This window comes from Nanorana parkeri, unplaced genomic scaffold, assembly GCF_000935625.1.
Source record: "Nanorana parkeri isolate BGI_ZX_2015 unplaced genomic scaffold, ASM93562v1 scaffold134, whole genome shotgun sequence".
NCBI lineage: Eukaryota > Metazoa > Chordata > Amphibia > Anura > Dicroglossidae > Nanorana > Nanorana parkeri.
In genome coordinates this window covers 1,392,885-1,418,657 of record NW_017306402.1, presented here as the reverse complement: position 1 = coordinate 1,418,657, position 25,773 = coordinate 1,392,885, and the positions used below count along the sequence as shown (strand labels likewise).

Here is a 25,773-nt window from a genome sequence, read left to right as displayed (position 1 = left end):
GAAATCTTTAAAAAAAAAAAAAAAAACTCGCAAAAAGCAGTTGCCGCAGTGCTTTTTAACTGATAAATGTAAGAAGGTATTCCTATGGGTCATCCAAATGAATCCTGGGAATGCATTATTGGGAAGTCCATTGGTTTTAGGAGTCCATTGCCATTATGCATCAGCAAAGGAATATCAGAAAATAGTATTAAAATACTATTACAATTATATTCAAATTGCAGGACCCTTGAAAATACAATAAACCTCTTCAATGAGAGCAACAAAAAGGGAAAATATTAACATTTATATCTGAAAACAAAATGAATAATCTCAAATTGTATGTCTGGGTAAAATAAAGTATTGAGCACATTTTTATTTTTTAAATTTAAAAGAAAATACAGTACCTGTTAATCCTGCTAGAAATTCATTCCTAACCTCCTGTGCACTCTTCAGCACTGAAATCCCAATCAGCCTTCTCCTATTGTACTACAGAAAACATACCTCCATGTTATGGAAACAAGCAGAACTGTTTTGTAGTCTAGCATAAGAAAACTGGGCAGCGATGACAACACTGCTTGGGATTTCAGTGCAGAAGCAAAGGGGTTGATTTACTAATTGCATTTCCACTTTGCAAGGGAATTTGCACTTTGCAGAGGAAGTTTCCCCTTAACTTAGTGAATGAGCACTGCTGACATCCAATATCCAATGTGCAAGCAAAAATCCTAATTTTTTTTCATGCTTATTCTTTGCAAAGTGAATTTTTACCACATTCACAAAGGTAAGGGAAACTTCCCCTGCAAAGTGCAAATTCCCTTGCAAAGTGAACAGGCGATTTGCATTTAGTAAATCAGCCACAATGTGTTATTAGCTTAAACAAAGTTAGAAGCACACAGATATATTTATGTACTTGCAACCTTTTTAAAAAGGGATAAACCAAATGGAATTGCCCGTGTTACAGAGATGTACTACTTTTTTTTAACTTTATTTTGTTCAAACCCTTCCTGTCCAACTGTAAATTAGGATCTTCAAAGAAAGTTCTCCAGTTTAAAAAGGAGAAACCAAACATGTTATAAAGGCAGCTAAGATCGCTCAGGTCTGGGTCTACCAAAGAGTATGGAGGACAACACTTTGTGTTTTTCGAACGCTTAAATCATAGTTTGTTACTGGCCCAAAAAAATTGCCTGAAAATAAACCTGGTTGAATCTCCATTGAATTTTTGTGACCACCTCTAGTAAAATTTGCAATAATAATTAAAATACACCTACAATACACCACTCATTGAATACCTTGATATGCCCTTTTTTAAAAGGTAGATTTTTATTTTTTTTTAATGAATTTTCTCTTCTGTGATTCAGAGCCATTGAACTTTAAGCACAGTATGAGAAAAATATTAGAATGTACACAAATTTATATAAAATGACTTACCGCTGACATATTTAATCAAACCATACACATTTTGGGGTACCCTAAATTGTAGGATAAATTGGAAGATTTACTTTAACGAAGCATATACAATAGTTTTATGTATTAAAAAAAAAGTTGCCTGATCAACTGATGCAAAGTGCATATTTTTAAACATTTTCAAATTTTCACATAAGCAAAATATATAAAAAAAATGAATTACCAAATAAAAGCCCCATGCGTCATGGAAAACTATGGAAAAATCATTTTGGCAAGCAAATGCAGTAAAAATATAATTGTTAGGTAAATTGACAAATACCAAACCAGCAAAATTTGTACTGGTAGTAAAAGCACATTAAAAAGGTTTTGAAAGTGCACTTTTTCCTAAAAAAAAAAAGAAAAAAAAAGAGGATCTAAAACATTACAGTGTCTATCCAGTAATATTTAGGGAAGACAGTAGGACAACAACTAGTTTGGTAGTTTCACAACTAAATACAGAAAAGAGAATACTGCATAAGGCAAAGATTTTTCTACTGCTGTCCGAAATCAGAGCAAGGCTTAGGGCTTGTTCACATCGAATGCGGTGCGTTCCAGAGCGGTAGCTGCTGGAACACACCGCAATCCCTCACACAACTTCCCCCTGAGTTCTGGGGCAGGAGGGGGCATGGCGGTGCATTGAATTCAATGGCACCACTTCCACGCCCCCCCACGCCCGCAGTGCAACCGGACATTAAACTGCAAATGCAAAAAATGCTGCTTGCTCTATTTTTTGCATTTGCAGTGAAACGGACCGCATCTGGAACGCACCGCAATCGGTGTGAACAAGGCCTAAGAAACCAAGTACAACGTGGCTATCCTTTTGTACATGATGTTGTTCAACAGAATCAATTTTAGATTTTACTTCCAGCACAATACTACGTTACAAAAGTGTGCACAAAATGGGACCCACTGTGGTTTTTACACAAAACAAAAAAATAGCTCCACACACACTTAAAATTCAATAGTAACTTCCCAAAGTAAATGCAAGTTCAGTTACCCAATTATTCAATTTAATATATACTTTATAGCTTTCTTACAGAGAATCCTCTAGTGCAGGAGTGGCCACGGTCTGCTTGTTTTTGAAGATGAACTCTCTGGGAATGTTATCCTTATCCTTTCTTCACTGACAAATGTTATACACATGCTTGTCCCAGATTAGAGACTTAACAACTAAAGGAATAAGGATGAAAGCCCCAGACGGTGCATCTTAAGAAGCTAGTCAGCAATATCACTTACAAAGTTTTTCTCCAGTCAGGTTCCTTTTGAAGTGACTGTCATAAGTATGGGGGCTGCCATTTCTTGTCTCCTTCTGAAAATTCTAGATACCTGACTATCTGGTGACAATAAATTTGAGTCACAGATGCAGAACAAGTATTCTGTAAAGAAGTGTGAAAAAATATCAGAATTCCTCATCTCTTGTTTTGGAGGGTCAGCAATAGGAGCCTCAGTTATTCTCTCAAGCCATATTCCCTTTAACGACTCCACCATACTTGGACCAAGGGCTGCAAATATAACCAACCTCTATGCCCCCAATCACTAGACTGTTTCAAACCTTTTACCTTCACACCTCTGTGCTGTGTGTAACTTGGAGCTTTTTTAGGTACATTTAGACCCATAACCAGAGTACAGGTTTGAGGACAAAATGGTCCAATACGAATTACTGCTTTAATGTTTAGGTGAAGTTTCCTTAAAGAGGAACTAAACTCTAGAAGCTGTGCAAAAATGCAGACAGAGGTCAAAAGGACCAGGAACCAGTACTGCAAGTCTCCCTGTGGCGGATTTTTCCCCATTACGGTCTTACCATGCCTTGTTTTTAACTGTGCTTTTGTACAGAAACAGACATTATGCTAGAGGCAGGACTTCCGTTCCTCATGTTAGAGCCTCTAGCAAGGACAACAGTGAGCCACACAACAGTGAGCCACACAGAAGTGGCATCAACAAATCTCATTCCAAATTGCCTGAAACTAGCAATCAGAGGCAACAGTGACTTTGATGCACAATGTACATATACAGCTATGAGGCTGTATGTACAGGAAAGCTTAGGTACCCTCACATACTAGGACGTGCATTGCAAATTTCTGGACAATGTGTACAAATGTACATTTTTCAGGGTAAAGCTTAGGCACAATTAACACTTCAACATGTTCCCTATAACATAGCAAATCTTAACCTTTTGAGCTCAGTTTCACTTTAAGTGCAAGACTGTCCACTGAAATATAGCCCACCCTTAAGAAAATGCAAGTTATTTTATATTTTTACATTGCTGCACCACCTCTCACTATTTTGTGCCTAGGTACAAGTACGAATTAATTTTCAAATCTCCCGAAGGACCAACAGCTATCAGTAATTCCTTAAGTGAACTGTTTTCAGTCTTGATGGGATTTAATGAGCTTCCCTGCAAATGTTTTACCAAGGGCTCATAGGATTTGGTTCGACAAATGTGAGGAAGCAGAACAGATTTGCAGGGCATCTTCTGAAATAAAGCAGTCGGATTGTTAGATCTTATTGGATCCATGCTGCTGAATATCCCAGACATCACTCTTCCGTTCTATATCATCTTATTTATTTTAGATTTCAATATTAATCCTCTTTGGTGTATGATTAGTACTTGCTTTATTATTCTGCACATCTGTGTATAAACAAATGTATTCTCAAAAAAAATTTGAATCAAAGCAGTACAGTTAACCTCAAAAGGGCTGCTACCCACCTACCCTATGAAAGTAGCTGCATCTGTACAACCACAGGAATTCTGGAGCCTTAAAGTACATGTCAATGCCTGTATGAGTCTGAGCAAGTGCCAAATTAAGATGCTACGAGTTGCACAAGCTTCATAAAGTAAAAAAAAAAAAAAAGAAATTGACCTCCCGGTGTGAGAAAAATCCGGTTCATTTGTGCCTCACACGATCCCTCTCCCAAAAACTGTAGTTCACAGTGGAAGGTTTTCAGTGCTGTCAAAAAAGCAGTGGGCAGAGCTAGGTGTGGCTGGCTGTAAACTGTTATTTACAGCTGCAGGCCTGTAAATAAGCAGTAACAATAGCAATTATCTTATTGTAGGTGTAAGCGGGCACAGCCTACATGATAGTGACAATGCTACAAACACTTCTGAATTTACAAGCAGTGCAGCAGTGTTGCCATTCCATCGCAGGAAGCTGCTTGCAAATAAAGTGCAGCACACAAAGAGCTATTGGTGACAAAAAACAAAAACAGGTCACTAACTAAATATCTTCTTCAAAAGGAAAAAGGACAGACAGCTTTAACCAGCTGTTACGGGAAAAATTTCCACTTTGACTCAAAGTCCTGTGCTTTGGCCAATTCTCAACAAAAGTGCAGTTATACTTCCACATAAAACTTGAATGGTTGCACAATCTCTGAATTCTCTACTAAAGTGCTAAAGAACTCCACAAAACCCTGCATTATTCTACCTTCCCTGTTTCCAAGAAAACTAATTTCAGGAGCACAAAGTCATTGTGAAATTGGATGCGCCAGCTTCCTTCGGTTTACAGATCCATGTTTAGATAATTATATTTCAGATAGTAATTCTGAAACAAAAAAATCGCACAATAATGAAAAATAAGGCCCAACCTGAAGAACCCCCTATTTTCTTTCGTTGACCCACAGTTTACAAGAATATCATAATTGAAAATCAATTAAAGTCAATCCTTTTTCAGTCAAACAGCACCACACTCTGTGGCTGAGAAAATGGATCTATAAGACCGTGGATTTTGTGTACCAAATAAAATGATTATTCATTAATCTAAATTTGCCACTTCCTGAACAGCCTACAGAACTACAATGCAGGCAGCCAGTAGTGGATGAACATACCACTTCGCTGCAGTGCCTAAGTGTCCCAAATCCTGGAGCACTGTAACCCCCAACTTCCAAGAGTCCAGAAAGGCCATCAATCATAGTGACTGGCAAAGAGTAAGTTATGGTAGGAAGAAGACAAGTTTTCAATGCTGTAAATGTAGGAATCACAGCACCACACCAATTAAAATAGCCCAGATACAACTTTATTCAATTAGAGTCAGGGGGCATTCAAGTAGAGTATCCAATGAGTTTCGTGGGTCCAAAACAAACCCCATTCATGAGGGCTTAATGATAGAAATTATGCATATGGACTACAATCCCTGTAGCTTGAAAGTTGTATTGAGCTGTGATGGGAGTACTTCAGGCTTTGGCAGCTTCAATAACTACATCTACGGAGTTCACTGTCGAGCTAAGAATACCGTGGAGATCCTTTAGACTGAGAGGCTGCCTACCAGTTAGTCAGATCACACATATTCTTAGCACTAACTACTGTTGCATGAGAAACACCAAGACCAGCACTTTCTTCCCCCCTTTTAAGTTTTCAATGCTTTCATTGTTAAAATGTTCTAGAAATGAAGGAAAAGAAATGGAGCCATTTCTTCACCCGCTATGACATTACGCAAGTTTTCAGAAGCACTTCACTGGTACTTGCGGATTAAGAGCAGCCTACTGAGCCCTAGATACCACTGAGGTTGTAAAAAACAACATTTTGACCTTGTGCCACCTTCCAGCAATCTAGAAACTGATATGGGATTCAAGACACCTGGAAAGCTGGACAGCACACCTAAAAGTATGTGCAGAGAGCACTAGGTAATTGCATTGTAGAGTTGTTTGAGACAATCATATAAAATTGTTGTGTCATATGCATCATGAATAATGCAGATCTTGCATTACGATCACATTATATAAGATAAGTAATGTTCCATTCCAAAAGAATATATAGTTATATTCCAGAGCTGCTGTCGCCACTGTACGGTCCCCATACTTCTAGCATACTCAGTATGGGAGTACACACTGAAACTCATATCAGAGTAGCCTCAGGCCAAATATATTAGATATACAACTTTCTGATTCCTCGTTTGTAGATCTACAATTAGCCAGTGTAGTGGACAGGCCAGATTCTTAACGTAAAAGAGAACTATGGGGTAAGTGTTTTTCCCCATAGTTCTCTTTAGGGTCATGGGAGGACATATACTAACCTCCTTCCATGACCCAAAGCTCAGTATATAGCTGGCTATCGCCCGCGATATACTGAGTGCCATAGCCGGGACGGATCCCGACAAAACTGTCTGGATCCACCCAGCTGTGTGAGTGACCGCTGGCTCTGCCTATCTAGAGGTAGAGCCAGCTGTGCCTGCCCCGTCCGTTCCTCCACTCAGCACAGGAGGATCAGAGGGGAGGGGGGGAATCCTCAGTCACCGCTCACTGCAGGGAGATGATCGGAAAGTGAGCGAGCAACGGTATGTGTTCGCTCACTTCCCGATCAATAGAGCCGACCTGTGACAGCTACTTTGTCACAGGTCAGCTCTAACTACGAGAATGAGTGGCAATCACTCACCTCATAGTTCTCCTTTAAGGACATAGGTAACAGATTTAGACATCTCACTCAGGTTAAATCACTAAGGGAGCTGTGTAAATTGCATTGTTGCAAGGTCACTTTCATTGCAAGGTCAATTTGGTAAGAGAATATAAAATATAAAGAATATAAAACAATCCCTATAAAGCTAACAGTGTTTGATTCTGATCAAACATACATACATGTTGGTCAACTAAGAACTATAAACATACACCATGAAAAGCCATACATTCTCTAATCAATAGAAAAAAACGTCTGGGACAGCTTCATTTTCAAACATCTAATATTTCTCATATTTCTTATGTTACTAGAATGTTCACACTCTAGCCGTGAACAGGGCCAACTGATCAGAAGCCGATTAATCGATTATTGAAAAAGTTGACAACTTTTTCAATAATCGATTATAATCGATTATGTCGATTAGTTGTTGCAGCCCTACATCAGTTAAGACATATGTCCCACTATCCAGTATTTTTAGGAATGCAATCCGCTAAGTGCAGACACGTGTATTTAGTTTTAGAAACTCTATGTGCCAGAGGCGACCCCGAACCCAGATAATTTCCATACAAAAACCTAGACCTAAAAGCCTCAGTGAAGCCCTTAATGCACTGTGGGACATCCACTAAGTGCTAGAGCTCAGGGTAAGGGCTATGTACCGAATGTGCCCAGGTGTGGGAGCTACTTGAAGGCACACAAGTTTTTTCTGACAGTTATAGGTTTGTTTAGCCACTTCCTGTTCTTTTTGGATTAATTCAAAATCTACAATCTAGCTCGTTTTTTTAATGTTACGCTACTTTTACTTTAAAGCTGCTGTGTTAGGAATCCACTTGTATAAGTTTACTCTAATGGAAGCACTTCATCACCTGTGAGTTATTAGTTCTGCATCTCACAGACACTAAACCTACACACTAGTGATAGCAGGGGCTTGGTGCGAACCCAGGTTGCCCGAGTTCGCCCAAGCATGTGCAAAACTGACTGGAACAACCCCCTCCAAGGCCAATCAGGCAAACTGTGTTGGCACCAAGCCCTTGCTTATCACTGATACACACAGAGTCACTTCCCTGAAAGTAAATAGCACACAAAATTTAGTGAACAGCTGCTTCCTATGTAACCTAAATCCCAAAGGTGTTTCCTTGTTAAAAACTGCTAAGTAAAAATGATTTTAAGAAGTCAATTCAATCAAAAGAAATACAGTACAATAGTGATGCAGCAGGGCTCTGATCTTTCTCTCTTAGCAGAAATGGGAAGTGTCCAACACAGTATTCAGTGAATATAATTAAAACACATAACATTTGCCAAGGAATAAATCATTCACTGATTCTGCCTTATCCATCTTAAATAATGCAGATTTAAAGTCTCTCTGTCTGAACAGGTCTTTTTCTTACTGGATAATGTATCCATGCTACAGAGAAGAAAAATAATTGTATAAATCTCCTAAAAATAATAATTTGTCAGTATAAATTTAGTCAGGGAAAATATCACTGTTAAATCAGAACTGATACATAGATAGCACATTTGTGAAAATCCTTCTAAGAAATCAGATATCTGATGAATGCGTGCCTTTTGTTTGCATCTATAATGGGAAGCGCCTACCTAGTTTGCATAAATTGAGTTTTTAGATTTTCCCTATAGTTCTCTTTGTGGTCACGGGGGGACATATACTAGCGTCCCCCCGTGACCCAAAGCTCAGTATATAGTGAGCTATTTCCTGCGATATACTGAGAGCGCCGCAGCTGGGACGGATCCCGACATTACTGTCGAGATCCACCCAGCTGTGTGAGTGGCAGCTGGCTCTGCCTCTCTAGAGGCAGAGCCAGCTGTGCCCGCCCCCACCCATTCCTCCACTCAGCGCTGGAGGATCAGAGAGGGGAGGGGGGGGTATCCCTGCGGGCAGCGGTGACTGACAAGTCACTGCAGGGAGGAGGATCGAGAAGTGAGCAGATTGCGCATGTTTCTGCTCACTTCCCGATCAATAGAGCCGACCTGTGACAGCTTCTTTATCACAGGTCACCTCTAACTATGAGGATGAGTGGAAATTACTCACCTCATAGATCTCCTTTAATACAGCAACTAAAGCATACCTGCTGTGTTCGCCATTAGCACCTTAAAATTCACAGGCTGTATATACCCTAAAACATAATGGAAGACAATGGACATTGGGAACAAATTTGTAACCGAGAATAGGAAGCAAAAGGAACTAGAAATGAAGTTGAACCTTACACAGAGATATTCGACAATTGTAGCCAAACAATCAAGATGCATTCCTTTACGGTAGCAAGCGATAAAAGGTAAACCAGGTGTGCATGCCAAATCTCACAAGATCTTCATGCAGACTAGTGTTACATAGTGTGCATATCTATTTACTCATAGATAACAATAACAAGGGAGGAATAGCTATTGACCAAGCACTACTACAGTGTACACATAGCTACCTTGCGGTCTAATCTAATGTCTTTGTACACCTCTGCAAAATTCTAAATGGCCTATTGGTGTCTTACATTATGCTGTAGTTTCAAAACATGCACGAAGTGCATGGCAAACAAATATGTTTAGTTCAATTAGGACCTCCACAGAAGTATATGCTGATTGGTTCAGGTATGTCACATGGGGTAAATCACTACCCGGAAGTACCAGGTCTTTCCTTCAGCTTTCTCCATGGAAGAAATGAGAGGGTAGGTGAAGAAAAGGTAAGTATATGCTGCCAAGGGCAGGTTAAAGCTTTGCCCTGAATGGCACTGTGTGACAGTGTATGTTTGCCATACAGCATTGGTTACTTCTGCACAGGGAACACCAACAAGGCCTAATCCTCACCTGATCAACACCAGTGATGTTGAATCTTGCATGTGATTTGCAAAGATTAGAAAAAGTACTGACACAATAAGTGGCTAGGTGCCTTGTAGTTAAAAAAGAAATGCAAAAACTACAAAAAAAAAAAAAAAACATGAAATTACATGACCTATTATTAACCGGGAGAAGGTTAGACTCACCCTGACTTTGAACATAATCCAGGAAAATATATCCTACGATATAGCACCATTTGGTGTTCTCCTGGAGAAGGAATCTGAACCAATTTTGTAATTCTATTGCTGTACGCAAAATACATTTGGTCTATTAGAACCTACTGCACACAATCTACCTCTCAATAAAGTTGAACGAAGAGTCAATGACAAAGAAGATAATGCAACACACAGGTCTGCAGGCCCAGCTGCTAATGAAAGGCGTTTTATTTGCAAAAGCAGCTTAGGACATTTATGACACCATTGGTAGTTCTTTAAGAACACTGGACACCTGACCATCTACAGACTAAATTCAAACCCATGCATACTTAATGCTCAAGGTTAAAAGCTGAAGACAGTGATGAAATGCAATGTGCTGGTCATCCTCTGACAGTCACGCTATGCTATGTTTCTAATGGCGAAAAAAAAAAGCCAAAAAGGTACAGCCTCATTCATTCATTGCTCTGTTAACCCTCACAGTCTCTGCTTCTGGCGTTAAACAAGACAGTCATTGTTAAAGTCTCTTCCTTGCGACTTTTTTTCAGGTGGGGATCACACCCTGTCTGCTGGCTGGCAGGACTGGGGGTCGCCCCTCTCCCAGACTCACCTTCTTCCGGATGTCTTCGTCATTGGCTCCCAGGGAGGCGTAGAGCTTGAAGGCTGCCTGTCGCAACTCATGGGCGTGTTTCAAATCATGATCGAGCTGAAGTAAAAAAGAAAAAAGGTTATATCAAGCAAACTGCACGTGTTAATACCAATGCTCCCACAAACAACTCTGCTGTACCAGCTAAATAGCATCAGTGACATAAAGCCAGCAAGGTTTAGCCAATCTGCACTAAATAACAAAGCTCCAACATTTACTGCCTGCTGGTGGGGACTGTGTGTAACTGAATTCTGCTTTTATCTTTTGCTCAGAGGACTTCAATTAGATGTCACTTTCAATTTCACATTTATCATAATTAAATATCTTTCAAAAGAAAGGAAGATGATGTGCCTAACATAGTAAGACAAAGGCTTTGATTAGAATAAAGGGCCTGCAAAGTTACCTCCCAGGCAATATTATTACAGGTGACAATATTAACTAGCCACTTTAAAACACCTTAAAGTGTATATGAAACTAGTAATGAACTTCTCCAATTTGCTCCATTTTAAACTGCTAAATAGATAATTTAAAGCATTTTTTATACTTGTTTTAGAAGTGCAGATCTTGTCACAAATTAAGACCTGTCCTATGTCATTTGCACGCTTCCTGTGTTCAAAATTGAAGCCCTACTAATTCTTAGCTTAGGGCTACAAGTCAATTAATGGCTATGCTTTGGGGATCGAGAAGTTTAAAAAAAACAAAAATTGGGTTGATACCGCTCAGTTAAAAAAAAAAAAATGCGGCGTGTTTTCATGCTACAATAGGAAATTAAGAAAGGGGCGCCTTCCTGGCAGATCAAGGGGCATTTATTTTGTACTTCCAGGGTCTTAAAAAGGGAAAAACATAGTGAAATGTGTATATATTGCACACATTTACTGCATGTTTTTGTTTAAATGTACTTTGACATACGCTTTAAGCTTTACTGTGCAGTTTTTATGAAGGAGGGTGTATGTAACTGGCTACATTAAAAGAACAACCCTTATCTTAAAATTGACAGATTAAAAAAAGGGCAGATGAATCCATCTTCCTTTACTTCCTGAAACTGTGGCACATGTGACTAGGACTGGTGACAATGCTCATAAATGTGTTTATTTAACGAATGAATGTAATATTTCATATCAGCATGCAGAGCTGCATGCTGATGGGATTTTAAGTAAACGTGGGTAAAGGACAGCTTTAAGAGACTGTCATGGGGAAAACTAAATCAAAACTGCTACAGGTATGAAATGCATGCAGCAGCCTCCCTGTCACAGCCAAATTGTTGGGTTAGACTGGCAAGCTAAGCTCTAGTACTTCCTGATGGTGCTAAAACTTGCACAGTCCTTGTCCTCTCCTGTAAATTGCTGATGACCAGTGAGGCTGCCCATCAGAAATGTTACTGCAAGAACCTGCAGTCCACCTGGGAGGGCCGGTTTACACCATAAACAGTGCGTTTCACTGTATCGCATTCTGTCGGGCTTCCCGCATCCAGGGGCAGGAGGGGGCGTGGTGGTGCATTGGAAGTCAATGGCAGTGCGATCGCCCGCAGCAGGATGCTTGGCACATCACTGCCTGCGTTCCAGTCCAGTGCGATCTGCAAAAAATAGTGCTTCTGCAGATTGTACTGGACCGGAACGCAGGGACTGATGTGCCACGCGTTCTGGTGCGGGCGATCGCACTGAGGGCGGGGGGCGTGGCTGCGGTGCCATTGACTTAAGTGCACTGCTACACCCCCTCTCGCCCTTGAACACAGGAAGCCGACCGGAATGCGATAGTGCGTTACAGAGGCTGACTGCTCTAGACAGACTGCTCTGTCTGACCAGACAATATTTCAACTGCAGCTTAGAGTTTGTAAAAGACCCACCAAACCATACATTTTCTGAAAGCAAGGACTGGTAGAATATAAAAAACGGAGCTAGTGATTTTATAGGTCCAGCAACAGTTGTGCAAATGCTGAATCAACCACCAGCTTATAGCAAAAGGGTGAATGCAGCCGATGTAAGGCATACTGACCTGGCCAACTGCAATTGGTTCTGCTCGGCCTGGATGCCTTACGTCCATGGTAGTGAAAGGGCTAAAGGCTAAGCCCTCCCAAAATATATTTTTCAGTAAACTATAGGGCGAATTGAACTTGTATACAATTTAACACTTTAGACACAATTTCATATGCCTAAGGTGAAATGTTGCATAGCAAAAGAAACAGATGTGGTCAGAATATCTGAAGGAAACTGTTCAAAGAATTACAGCTATATAGTGAACTAACAAGGAAGACATTATCTTAGGATTTAGGGATGCACAGATACTTTGAGTACCAGTGCAGATACTTGGCATTATCATGAGAACTACCAGGGTTGCAGCTTGGACCTGGCTCTGGCACTCCACTACTGTCCTGAAATCATTAGTCTGTATTGTTTTAGAAAAACTGTCACATGACAATAAACAAAAATGTATCAGTACTCGTACTTGTAAGTACTCGGCAAATACCAGTACTCGTACCCGCAAAACTGGTATCTGTGCATCCCATTATTTATAAAAACAAAATCGTACATTAAAACAGATGTACAAATCCCAGGAGCTCCGTGTGCTCCTTACAAATGACAGCTGCCTCCTAACTTTAGAATTTTTCTCCAGTGTAGTCTTGGAGCTCAAAAGTATCGGTACATGTACTCGTACTTGTACCGAGTACTGTACTTGGTATCTGTGCAACCCTATTAGGATTGTATCTTAATAAAACACATTCTCAGATAGGAAAGTGCACATATTAAAAGTAAGGTATGAAAGTGAAAAAGGATGGAAAATGCATGTCAAAGAAAGTGGGCTTCAGCAGGAGCTAGATATCTGGGATGTCGTTTTGGCTAAATTTTCTAGTTATTTTTTTGGGCAACCTTCAGCTAAAACTCATTCTTGGTCTTTTTATGTAGTGTCCTCTTTGACCAATAGAGGCTCAGGAAGCTGGCCAATTATCAGTACATGTATCCTTTTATTTATTTTATTCATATGCTAATTTTGTATTGCCCTGGGTTGTGAGTAGAATGTTTTAATTAGTATGGAGAACAACCAAGTCATAAGGTCTTCATGTCATTTTATATAAAATATTTCATAACAAAATTACTTAAGTGTGAGAAAATGTGTAAGCACAAATAAGCGCAACAACCTCACTCAGCCTGAAAGCAAACTAAGCAATAGCTGGCACAACAGGCATTCTATAGAAGGCACATCTCATTGCTGGAGTTTCTTGACAAAGAAGTAAATAGGCAAGGGGTGATTCAGCTCACACACATCCACCCAATATGAACTTTTCTACACTGGTCTTTGCAATTCAGCACTAAGATCCCAAATTGTTTGCATGAACTGTCAGGTAAGGCAGTATTCTAAACCATATCAGATACAAATTGTGTTATTTTCTCTCTAGCACTTTAATACATAAAACTTTTATGAACCTCAGGAGAATGGAATGGAAGATAAGAGCAATTCCAGGCAATTCCAAAAAAAGCAAAATGTGCTTAAATGATAATGTTCTTTCAATTTACATAAATCCTTCACCCAGAATCTAGAAAGCACTTTACACTAAGGGGGCACACCCTAAAGCCTGTACTCTGTAAATGCCTCTCTCCCTGCTTCCTGTATCACAAAATATATTTAATAATCCAAGGCAGGTCTGAAACTAATTGGCGACGGAGAAAAATTCCTAGTGCTGGCATTCATTTTTACATTAAGTTTTCTATGAACGCAAGAGACAGCAAGGACCCTGCAGTGAGTGTGTGAGAATTCCTCTCCCACATCCAGATCACGGATTCTCACATCACCAGCTTACTGATTAATAGGAGTAGATTGGACCACTGTTCTATAGCAATGCTTGAACAAAAAGCTAAAGCACTAAGCAAAGATGTGCTCACATTATGCATATAAATGCTTAATGTTTAAATAAAACTGTAAAGTATCTTTAATGAATACTTTGGGTCAAAAATCGTTTCATGATAGCCAGTGGTGATGTGACTACTTTGCTGACCACTGTTCTCCTCGCTGGAGAGAAAGCTGTGCTGGAGGAATTGCAAAAAAAGCATCTCTCTGCTTCATTCATTCATTCAAATTAAGCACTGAGATGCATAATCTAAGCTTTATGCACCTCTCCTGCTTCTTCATAATCATTATTCCACCAGTCCTATTACCAATATTCGGGGGGCAGCTTTGATACGAGGAAGCAAAGCCCTGTTCCCTTTACCAAGGTGGCCAACTTCACACACAGACACAGTGAACAAGACATGGAAAGTCAGGCAGGAAAAAAAAAGATCAGCTGCAGGGAGCCTACAGGAAATACTGGCATCTAGCTTTTGTCTTATACTTCCCTTTTTTGAGCACACTTTCTACAGTACAGGTCCTCTTTAATAAATAAAGGCAGATGTATAAATCAGACAAAACTTGAGCTGCACCTGTAGCTAAACTATAAACACTAAAGTACTTACATATTATGAACAGTAAAAGGATTTCTCTACTCACTGTAAAAAAAATTGCCTGAAGTCCATTGAGGGACAAAAGGAAGTCTTTAACCTTTGGGATATACTGCCACCACAAGAGGATTGGACTGGCAAACAAACTGAAGGCTAGCCCAGTATAACACTTCCTCCTCCCCACTACCAGCATGCCTGTTTTATAATAAGCAGCATCAACAGCATGATCAATAACACAGAGGAGTGGGACTTCTGTCCCACAGTGGTTAAGAAATCTAGCAATGTCTTGCTGAGTATATGAGGTAGAAGTTGCAGGGGAGAAAAAGCATAGATCAGGATGTACTGACTGCATGGAGCCACCAGAGCATCCACTGCTTCTGCCAGAGATACCTGAACACAAATATCTGTCCAGTTTGTCATTGAACATGGAGGCCAGGAGGTCTACATCTGGAGTCCTCCACCTGTGACAGGTTCTGGGACAGGTCCTAGGTGCAGGGACCATTCTCCCGGATCCAGGTGCTGCTGACTGAGAAAACCTGCTTGCCAATTGTTTATACCTGTAATATACACAGCTGACAAATCTGGAAAAAAAGTTCTGCCCAGGACAAGATCAGCTCTACCTCTTGTGTTGATAATTGATCAATGCCCCCGCTGTGGCACTGTCTGACTGAAACTGGATCAGCTGACCTAACAATTTTAACATTAAAAGGGACAGCCAAATCGCCCAAAGCTCCAGGATATTTATGGGGAGACGAAATTCCCCCAACAACCAAGTTCCTTACACTGACAGTTGCCCAGAAATCTTCCCCAGCCCGACAGAATCTTATTCTTTACAGCATCAGAGCTTAAGAAAAGAAGAAGTCCATCCTCCTAAGATGCTAGTAAAAAACTGAGGCATGCTTGTAGCAGGAAGGCTGGCTGACAGTTTGCCAATGTCCAGTTCTCCCGTAGTAGTAGTCTAAAGACTTTGTGTGTCCCTTAAACAGACCAGAAAGAACAGCACTTTAAAACAAGCCCCAATTAACCTCTGCTGCTATAGGCATTCAGGCCTCATTCACACACAACGCAAGAGAAAAATTGTACGCATATTTGTAAATGCATATAGTCTCATATATGCGCATATGTATGCACGTATATGCGTGAATTGTATGTAATCCCAGAACGCATCATTTTTCATAGAAACTTTAATGTACTGTCCGCGCGCACATACACGTATATGTGCGCGCGCACGTAAAATATGCAGCAATTCCGAGCCCGGACGTATCTTGGTTCCATTGTGTTTTTGCGCACAAAAATACGACTCCATACGCAGCTATGTGTATGGAGCCATTTATTTGCATATGGGGAAGAAACCGATGCGCGCATCTCTGCGCAGCGTATTATACGGCAGTGTGAATGAGGCCTTAGGTGACATTCATCTTCAAGTTCACAATAGAGGCACTGAAATCACAACTTATTTCTTGTTTACTTTTTGCAGCAGCAGAGTATAATTTTTACAGCAGCCAGGCCTCGAATTTAAAAACACACAGCTGGTGTTTCTAAGCGATTAGAAACGGACTAAACCCAACTTTAAATTATTCGTTGTGATCTTTAAGCATCTCTAAAAAGGTGCCCATACACCTTACAACCATCGCAAGACCTGTGTCTTGCGATGGTTGTAAGCTAATTAAAAGCTCGCACGATCCCTCCATCTTGGACAAGCAGATCGTACTTGCGATCATCAAAAAGCCCGCCCTGCTGAGGGGCGGGCTTCCGATGACCGCAATGCTGAACGGGCAGTGTGCGCACACCGGCCCGGTCCGCAGTTGTCGAACGAGCACGCCACTAACCCGCCCACAATTGTACAATTCTCGGCGGGTTTTCTAGCATGCTCCTTTGACAAAAGACGTGCAACCTTACAGTAGAGACGGTCGCATGCCTTCCATACACCTTGCGATTTCCCACAATTATCGTACGATAATCGCAAGGTGTATGGACACCTTAAGAATGAATTATTTCATACTACAAGCAGCTATAGAAGTCAGGAGTCAGGGATAGCTTGTTTTAAAGGTGTTACAGCTTGTTAAGAACATATAAATACTTTTAATGTCCATAGTCTGGGCACAGGTGCACTGCAACTCATTCCTAATTATTTTAATGCAACACATTCATCAAACACAAAAATCAAGCAACATGTACTACACAAAGAGAAAAGCTTGGTCCAACAGAATTCCAAAATAACTTCCTTAATACAGTATAGTCCAAAACGTAGTAGAAGTACACCAGCAAGTGTTTTTCCTTCATCTTTCCTCAAAACTGCTATCTGACTGTGAATAAATACTGACAAACATGTTAACTAATATAACTGTAAAAGTTTATCTTGTTTGAGTATAAACTTGGTTCTGTAAATCTAGTTGTTTTGGACCCTACTGTAATGTATATACATCAGACCTCTTCAATAAGCTTTTTTCAGTGCACAATTTTCTTTCTTTACAGCAGTGAACAAAATGCTGCGTTTGTATGCTCAAGCAACAAATACACACTAGAACCTACCTACCAACAAACAGTATATACTCACTTTGGACTCTGGAGATGGGGGTGAGACAAGCTGTGCTTGCGGAGTCATTTGTGACAATGGAAAGGTAAGAGAGGCTGCAGTGCAGTAGGATTCGTCTATAGCCCCTCCCGAGTCTGTCTCCTCGGTGCAAAGTTGCCCTGTTTCTTGCTGCTGTAGTGTACAACAAGAGGGGAAAGAGGACAGGTTTGCGCTAACCAAGGAGCAGAAACATGGGAGTTAAGAGAAACCTATATGCAGTGCAACATTACTGATAAAACCAAAAGAAAAAAAAAATGAAGAGATTTCCATTCTTTAGGAAACAGACTTACAACAAACAGAATTTATAGAAAGGAAATAATAATTTAAATGCAAGTGCAGAGGAACTGCTTTTTTTCTTTCCACGTGTATAGGAATCTGTTTAAGGGCATGATCGTTCAAAACAATTATTTAGGTTGTAAGCAGGCACTAGTGGGCCAAATTACCAGTTGCCTTGTTATTTCTCTTAGAAGCTTTAGCAGCAAGATCAGCCCAAAACAGCTCTATTTCTGCCAAGCATTTCTAGATTAAACAAGAACGAGACCCTTATAGCTGTGATAGGTTGTTTGTTTGTTTTTTTACTTTTGAATATAGTAGGAAAGGATTAAACCATTAAGTTATTTTTTGCTGACTGTCCTGTTTGGAAGATTCGCACACTTCTAGTCTAGTTCTAGAAAATCTCCCCATAGTAAAAGGAAATCCTCTCTGGGACACAGAAAAAGGTGTCCCTATTGGAAGTATCCTCCTAACTTCTTGTTTTGGTAACAACTATGACATGTCGCATTTCTGCTCACTTTCTGTCTCAGTATAAATGGTAATCAGGACAAAGATAGGGGATACACAGACAGCAATAAGAACTTGACAGGGGGAGAAACCTTTCCTTACTTTATCCAAAACTAAAAAAATGCATTTGCATATGCTTTAAAACAACTAGCTTTTAAACAGTTCCTAAGGGCTAAGATTCAGCAATACGTGCTGCTGGCCAGACCTTAAAGTGACACTAGACTCAGGAGTTAAACCTTAAAAATGCATTCAAGTACCTTAATGTACCTTACTTGTGCATTACTCAGCTGTAGATCCTCAAATCATCTCTGAATTTGTGCTGACATTGTTCTTTCTGGATCTTCTTTCTGGATGGTGGCTAGTTTTGCTCCCCATAGTCCCTGTGTGTGTGTAAAGTAGCCACCGCTCCAAGTTCACTTCCATGATGGAACAACGATCTCAATACAAATTGGTAAACTAAGCGTGTGATTGAACTCCTTGAAGGTAGTGAGCTTGGAGAGGTGGTTACTTTACAACATACACTGTCTTTTCTTCTGGAGGGCGAGTACTTTTGTTCCCCATGGTGACTGTCAAAATTTGAAATGAGAAAGCTAGTCGGATGACGAGCAAAAAAAGTATTTAAATTGCTTGCCGTCACTGCGCATGGACAGAATCACACTGTACATGTAAACCGCCGGTAATGGCTGTTGCATAAAAGTGTTCGGGTGGCTCTACAGCCGTCCGATCTCTTGTATGACAACAAACAGCGTGCAGCCCCCTCTCCGCTGCCACTTTTGCTGTGCCGAGCTTTGCTGTGCCCCCTGCAGGCCAGGGACTGACAGAGCGGCTGTTTACAGTGATAATAGAGGAGAGATCAGCATTCTCCTGCTTGCTACTCTCTCTCTAAAGGCAAAGAGATGTGTATTGCATCACTTCTGCCTTTAGCTGTCATTTCTCTGGCCGCTATAGCCAGAGAAGGAGCTGGTGAAGATCTCTGCTTTATCAGCTTCTTTGGGGGTCCCTAGGTGACATTAGGGGTCTTGGAGACCCCTGATGTCTCCATAAAGGGGACCTGTCATTATACATTTATCATTATATTATTATAAACTTTTAAAGCGACACCTATGGCCAATTTTAAGTTTGGACGTTTTTTGCGATTTCGCAGGGGCACACAATTTTAAAGCTTGACATGTTTGGTGTCGATTTACTCGACATGACCCCATCTTTTATATTTTACTAAAAAATTGGGTGCTGATAAATGTTTTAGAACATAACGTAGGAACAACAGGTTGTTTTTTCCCAAGATTTTCTGAATTTTCTTCATTATATAGTAAAAAATAAAAACCCCAGCGGCAATTAAATACCACCAAAAGAAAGTTCTATCTGTCCCCGAAAATTGATATCAAATGAATTTCAGTACAGCGTTGCATGACTGAATAAATGCCAGTCAAAGTGCCTCAGCGCTGAATACTGAAAAATGGCCTGGACAGAGAGGGTTTAAAAGGAGAACTATGAGATGAGTGATTTTCACTCACCTCATAGTTCTAGCCGACCTGTGACAATGAGACTGTCACAGGTCGGCTCAGTAGATCGGGAGGTGAGCGAACACATACCAGGTTCGCTCACCTCTTGATCCTGTCACGGCTCTCTATTGATCGGGGAGTGAACACGTACCGTCGCTCGCTCACTTCCCGATCATCAGAGCGGTGACTGTCAGTCATTTTTGTTAATAATTAAGGTACTTGAATGTATTTAAAAGATTTAACTCCCAGGTTTAGTGTCACTTTAAGATGCAACCCCTCTTTTCCTAATTTTACAACTTACCATTTGGGTGGTAGCAGATGCAGTTATATCATGACTACAATTTACAAACCAGTGATCAGATCAGAGAGTAAGTAATAGAAATCACATGAAAATAACCTTGTTATAGGAGACTATTCTGTTACTAAAAGTGACCCCATATCTCTAAAAGTTGCAAATCTTCAGGGACAGAGGTAATTATTAATTGTGCCAGCTAGTAAAAGCTGGTATTACAATGCAACACTATAGAATAAATGATTCTCTAAGTGGAAGCCTAGAATATTGTGGCCTGACATCAGTCCAACAAGCCCTTCAAACGACAGTACAGGAGCCTTGCCATTTGCTATGGGGCTTTTACTATATCAATGGGTTCCAACAAACCGGGATTTACATTTTTTCCTCTTTAACTCTTCATTTATTACAAATGATTGATAGCGCTGGGCAACATTTTTGCCTTTGTATGAGGTTGCTGCAGAATAGGCATATCCAGGTCTAGCAGCATCATAACAGCTTTGCTGTATGGGGCATATTGGTGGGTTTATTTAATATATCCATTTCAAAGATCAAGTTAGATGTGCCAACCACTGAACCCATTTCATGCAACCTTTAGTGATCTGACTGGCTGCCATCACTGTCCATTACTACGGCTCTCCTCAATGATTTATTAAAACCCAGCAGCATGTTCTGCCTATTACTGTATGTAGGCAACTGCAGACTATTATCAGCTTTAAAATGCAAGTAATAAATCAGCATATGCTGCTTATATAAATGTATCGCTTCAGATAATTTGACACATTTAAAATAAACAAAACTATGATGTTATGTAGCTAAAAAACACCCACGGGCCAGCCATCTGTTATTAGGTAATATACTCAAACAGTAATTACATTTTTATAGGCCCAATTTTAGTCTTTATCCCTGATAAACACATGATATGTTGTGAAAAGCAGATGGGCCTTTCATATAATCTTAAGCAAAACATATCTTATGTAGATACTGGACACATTTAATTTCTACATCAAAGTGTTTTCACTCAGATGCCAAACTGTCAAATTTTGGTAATTGTTAGAACTAATTATATATTTAAAAATTGTGTGCGAGTTCCATGTAACCTCAACATTGATTTAAACTAAACAGACAATGATATATACAAACCCTCTTAATGTCAGTGATGGCACTGACTGAGCTGGGGTATTTAAAGTAGTCGGCAAGCATGGAGATGAGATGATCTGTAATGCTGGCAATCCTCTGCAGCTCCACATCTGGCTCTATTAGATAGGCTAAAGTTTCTGCACCTTCTACTCTCTCCTCTAGAAGACGTTCTTTGTTACACATTCGAACCAAACAGGGGAGTGTCTGAAAACAGAAAGGTACAGCACAGTTAAAGATGTGAGCACATTTACAAGTATTTTACAGCAACATCAAAAACTTTTCTTTTTTTTTTAGTTAAAGCAAAAGTTCTTTGTTGAAGCCAAAATGGGATAACAATGGGTTGGTAAGGCTTATTTGTGGTTGTCTGTGACAATATTGTGGAGAATAACAAAAGTAAAACATTATCTACTTTGAAGACCATCCATGACAATTGAAGATTACACAGCTACTCACTTTCAGAACAATGCAGTTGTCATCTGTTCGAATAGAGCCTGATCGACACATGTATGTTAAGCTGGAAAAAAAAGGTGATTGATCAGATTTGATAATTAAGTGGGCAATCAGAATACGATAATACGTCCCATTATTTATTATCACTTGGTGGAAAGGTGAAAAACTGTGCATGCACAGATCATAAGAAGTAGACTGGCAAAGACTGCACTGGTGACTGAACCACTAGTTCAGCACTAAATATGGTTTCTGGATCTGTGATTTTGCATTACCTGAAGCTTTAGCTCCAGCAATCCAATGAAGAGACACCACTCTCTCGATACTGCTTTACATCTGAAATCAATTAACACCTTTAAGTCCTTCCTGAGAACAACTTGGAGCACTGCTGGCTAACGTTTGTGGAAACCAAACAATCACACCCACACTGAATGGCAAAAGGTATGTGGACAACCATTCAAAAGTATTGAGATCAGGTGGTTCAAATGATGGATACTGTTAATTCTACAGCATACAAAAACATTTTAGACAATTGTGTGCTTGCACCTTTGTGGTAAAAGTTTGATGAAGACCCTTTTGTGTGATAACATGACTGTGCACAAAGCCAGCTCCATACGGACATCTTTTGACCAGTTTGGTGTGAAGAAACTCAAGTGGCTCCCACGCAGCCCTGACTTTTGAGATGAACTGAAACTTTTACTGTGAACTAACAGGGTTATTCACAAAAGGGTGAAGAGTTTGGAGAAGGCAGGAGAAGTGAACAATCACTAGGACAACATAGCTGAACTGGAAAGTTAGCTGAATTGGAGAATTTTTCCAGTTCAGCTATGTTGTCCTAGATTGTTCACTTCCCCTGCCTTCTCCAAACTCCTCACCCTTTTGTCAATAACCCGTTAGTCTTCTTATCCAACATCAGTACCTGGCCTTATCAATGCTCTTTTGGCGTAATGGGCACAAATTTGCACTCCACAATCTGGTTTAAAACTTCATATTAATGTCCATGGTTTTTGAAAGTGATGCCAAAGCAACACTTACAAGTGTGATGGCCAGGTGTCCGCAAACCTTTACCCATATAGTGTATATTTACTAGTACAGGTAAGGGGGAAAAAACTAAAACAACACACACACACACACACACACTAAAAATGTCAGGTGTTAATCTGTAAGGAGAACTGTTACACCAGTAACAGCTATCTGCAAAATGCAACCTACTGATAATACATTCCCACTACATCCCACAATACAATGAAGGCGTCACTGATGTTTCAAAATAGTACTACGTAGAGAAGAACTCCAGGAAAACATTTTATTAACCCTTGCAGTGGGGCTACCCCCACACTACAAGGGTTAACTACTCGTTTGTGTCCAGGGACAAAAATAAAAAGTTATACTCACCCGAAGCTCTAAGCTGGCCAGCTGTCACAGCTCCCTCCAACCGGTCTCCTCCTCCATAGCAGCATTGGAATCTTCCTCATGTTTAAAACACGGTGTACAGGCGTGATTATTTACAGGTCCTTAGACCACTGCAGGGATGGGTGAGAGATGCTGGAAAGACTGGTCTAAAAAGAAGCTGGTTTTGTGTGAGATTAACTTTTTTTTTTAACCTACACACAAACAAACACTTAAAAGAGAACTATGGGGTAAGTGTTTTTCCCCATAGTTCTCTTTAGGGTCATGGGAGGGCATATACTAACCTCCTCCCGTGACCCAAAGCTCAGTATATAGCGAGCTATATACTGAGACCACCGCAGCAGGGATGGATCCCGACAATACTGTCGAGATCCACCTAGCTGGCTTATCTAGAGAGGGGAGGGGGGGAATCCCTATAGGGAGCGGTGACAGACAGTATATCGCAGGCTATTGCCCGTGATATATTGAGGGCGCCACAGCCGGGACAGATCTCGACAATACTGTCGAGATCCACCCAGTTGCGTGAGTGACAGCGGGCTCGGCCTATCTAGAGGCAGAGCCAGCTGTGCCCGCCCACTCCCCCGCCTGTTCCTCCACTCAACGCTGGAGGATCGGAGAGGGGAGGGGGGAATACCTGTGGGTAGCGGTGACCTACAGTCGCCGCTCTCTGCAGGGAGATGATTGGGAAGTGAGCAGATCGGCTGCATGTTTATGCTCACTTCCCGATCAACAGAGCCAACCTGTGACAGCTTCTTTGTCACAGGTCAGCTCTAACTATGAGGATGAGTGAAAATCAGTACTTTTCCTTTAACACTTGCAGCAGGGGGGTAGCTCCACTGCAATGGTTAATAAAAATGTCTTGGATTTCTTTAGATGCAACTCTGGCTTTCTTAACCTCAGAATCTGGGGTATAGATTGGAGTTGCAGAAATGGAACGACTCCATGGGCACAATGAGGAGGATTTTTAGTTCCATAGATACATGCAGCCACCCATTTTTTTTGTTTTTTAAACAGTTTACTTTTACTAGATTTTGTTATGTGGCTACTTCACTTTAAGCTTTTATCTAAAGTCTCACACCAGAATTATACTCTATAATAAACATTATATTTTGTCTTTAGGTGACTCTAATTAAAGTCTTTTTCAGTAAAAAAATCTTTACATCCTATGAAAACACAATATTTCGTTCCTACACTTTGTATACAAAAACTACAGGACAATATAGCAGATCTGGCATCTCCTAATAAACACTACATCGGAATAGGAATACTAGGAATGAATAAAAGCATGCAGATTTTCTGATACTGATAATTCTGCTGCTGCTGTCGACAAGTCCAATCTGGCAGCCCATTCGTCCATGTATGGTTTAGCCTGGGATTGAACATATAAACCCCATTGCAAATGTAAAGCCATCCTTTTATAAGGACCAGTCGAGGAGACATGCATATTTTCTGAGCTATGATCCTTGCTTTTTGCACAGCATGAGTGAAACCAGCAGGCAGAGTAGTGCAAATTCATTTTATACAGAAACTGTACATTGTGAAAAACAGGCAAATTGTTCATCCTGAAATAGATATTTATATCACAGGATTTCACGTTTTTTCTATTTTGTAAGCATATTCTGACATCTACATATTTTTGGTGAACTGTAGCAACCCATCATGCAACAGGTATAACTGCAAATCATTTAGACAATTTGCACATACTGCAAGAATGATTACTCATCATTTCACATAATAAATGGGGAGAAAGGAAGAACTACAATAATAGTCTGTTAATATTCCGATGCCAATATACACTTCATTTACAATGAAAAGAATGTTGCAATTAGTTCTAATTTTCCAATGATCAGCCCAATTCTACAGAACTGGCAACAGAAAACGAAAACGAATCGGGCAGCCCATTCTTCTGTGTATGGCCCAGCCTGGGAGTGAAAATGTGCAACCCCATTGCAAATGTAAAGCCATCCTTTAATACATACGTGCCTATTCCTAAACCATGATCCATCCTGTCTGCACATTAGTATTATGATTATTCAGAATGAGTGAAAGCAGCAAGCACAGCAGTACAAATTCCCTTTCTATAGACCTTGTAAAGTCTGACAAACAAGCACATTCTCCATCCTAAAACAGGTATTTACATCACAGAATGTCATGTTCCCATCATGCAATGGGCACAACTGCAAATCATTTAGACAACCTGCACATACTGCAAGATTGATTACTCATCTTTTCACATGATAAATAGGGAGTAAGGAAGAACATCATATATATATAGTAATGTTAATAAATGTTTTGTCGTCAATTACCATTTAGCTGCTGTAAGTTGCATTTCTATAGGCTTGTCTCGCTGTAACATCTTTGCAAAGGTTTGTGGCAGTAGTTCCCCATCAACCAGCACTGCAAGAGATAAATACAATAGGTTGTTAAAATTCAACGTCTTCCAGATGTCTTCATCTTCAGCATCACTTTTGCAAAACCTCACTCATCATTTAAGTTCTATTATTAAAAAGTCTTACATTTAAACAATTCACTGCTTTCTAGGTACAATGCTCACTAAACTTCAACTATAGGAAATGTAATCTACTTTTTCCATACATGCTAAACAAATATTTCCCTACAGCAACAATGTCCATGAAAGCAGATATTTAACATTATATTATACTTTATCCTGGAATTGATTATTCCTTCTGAACACTAATATAACCTGATTTGGGAAGGAGGTCAATTAATATTAAAAGGCACTAATATAATATAATATTATA

General features: G+C 40.1%; 1 protein-coding gene across 1 annotated transcript in view; it reads right to left on the bottom strand.

The window, feature by feature from the left end:
* ARMC8 (armadillo repeat containing 8) overlaps window positions 1-25,773 on the bottom strand; it is a 111,631-nt gene that overhangs the window by 41,773 nt on the left and 44,085 nt on the right. The window contains exons 9-12 of the mRNA XM_018553911.1: window positions 25,318-25,408; window positions 21,608-21,668; window positions 21,158-21,358; window positions 10,406-10,501 (exon numbers count right to left, since the gene is read on the bottom strand). Of these exons, the coding sequence (XP_018409413.1) occupies window positions 10,406-10,501; window positions 21,158-21,358; window positions 21,608-21,668; window positions 25,318-25,408 (449 nt within the window). The remainder of the gene's footprint in view (window positions 1-10,405; window positions 10,502-21,157; window positions 21,359-21,607; window positions 21,669-25,317; window positions 25,409-25,773) is intronic.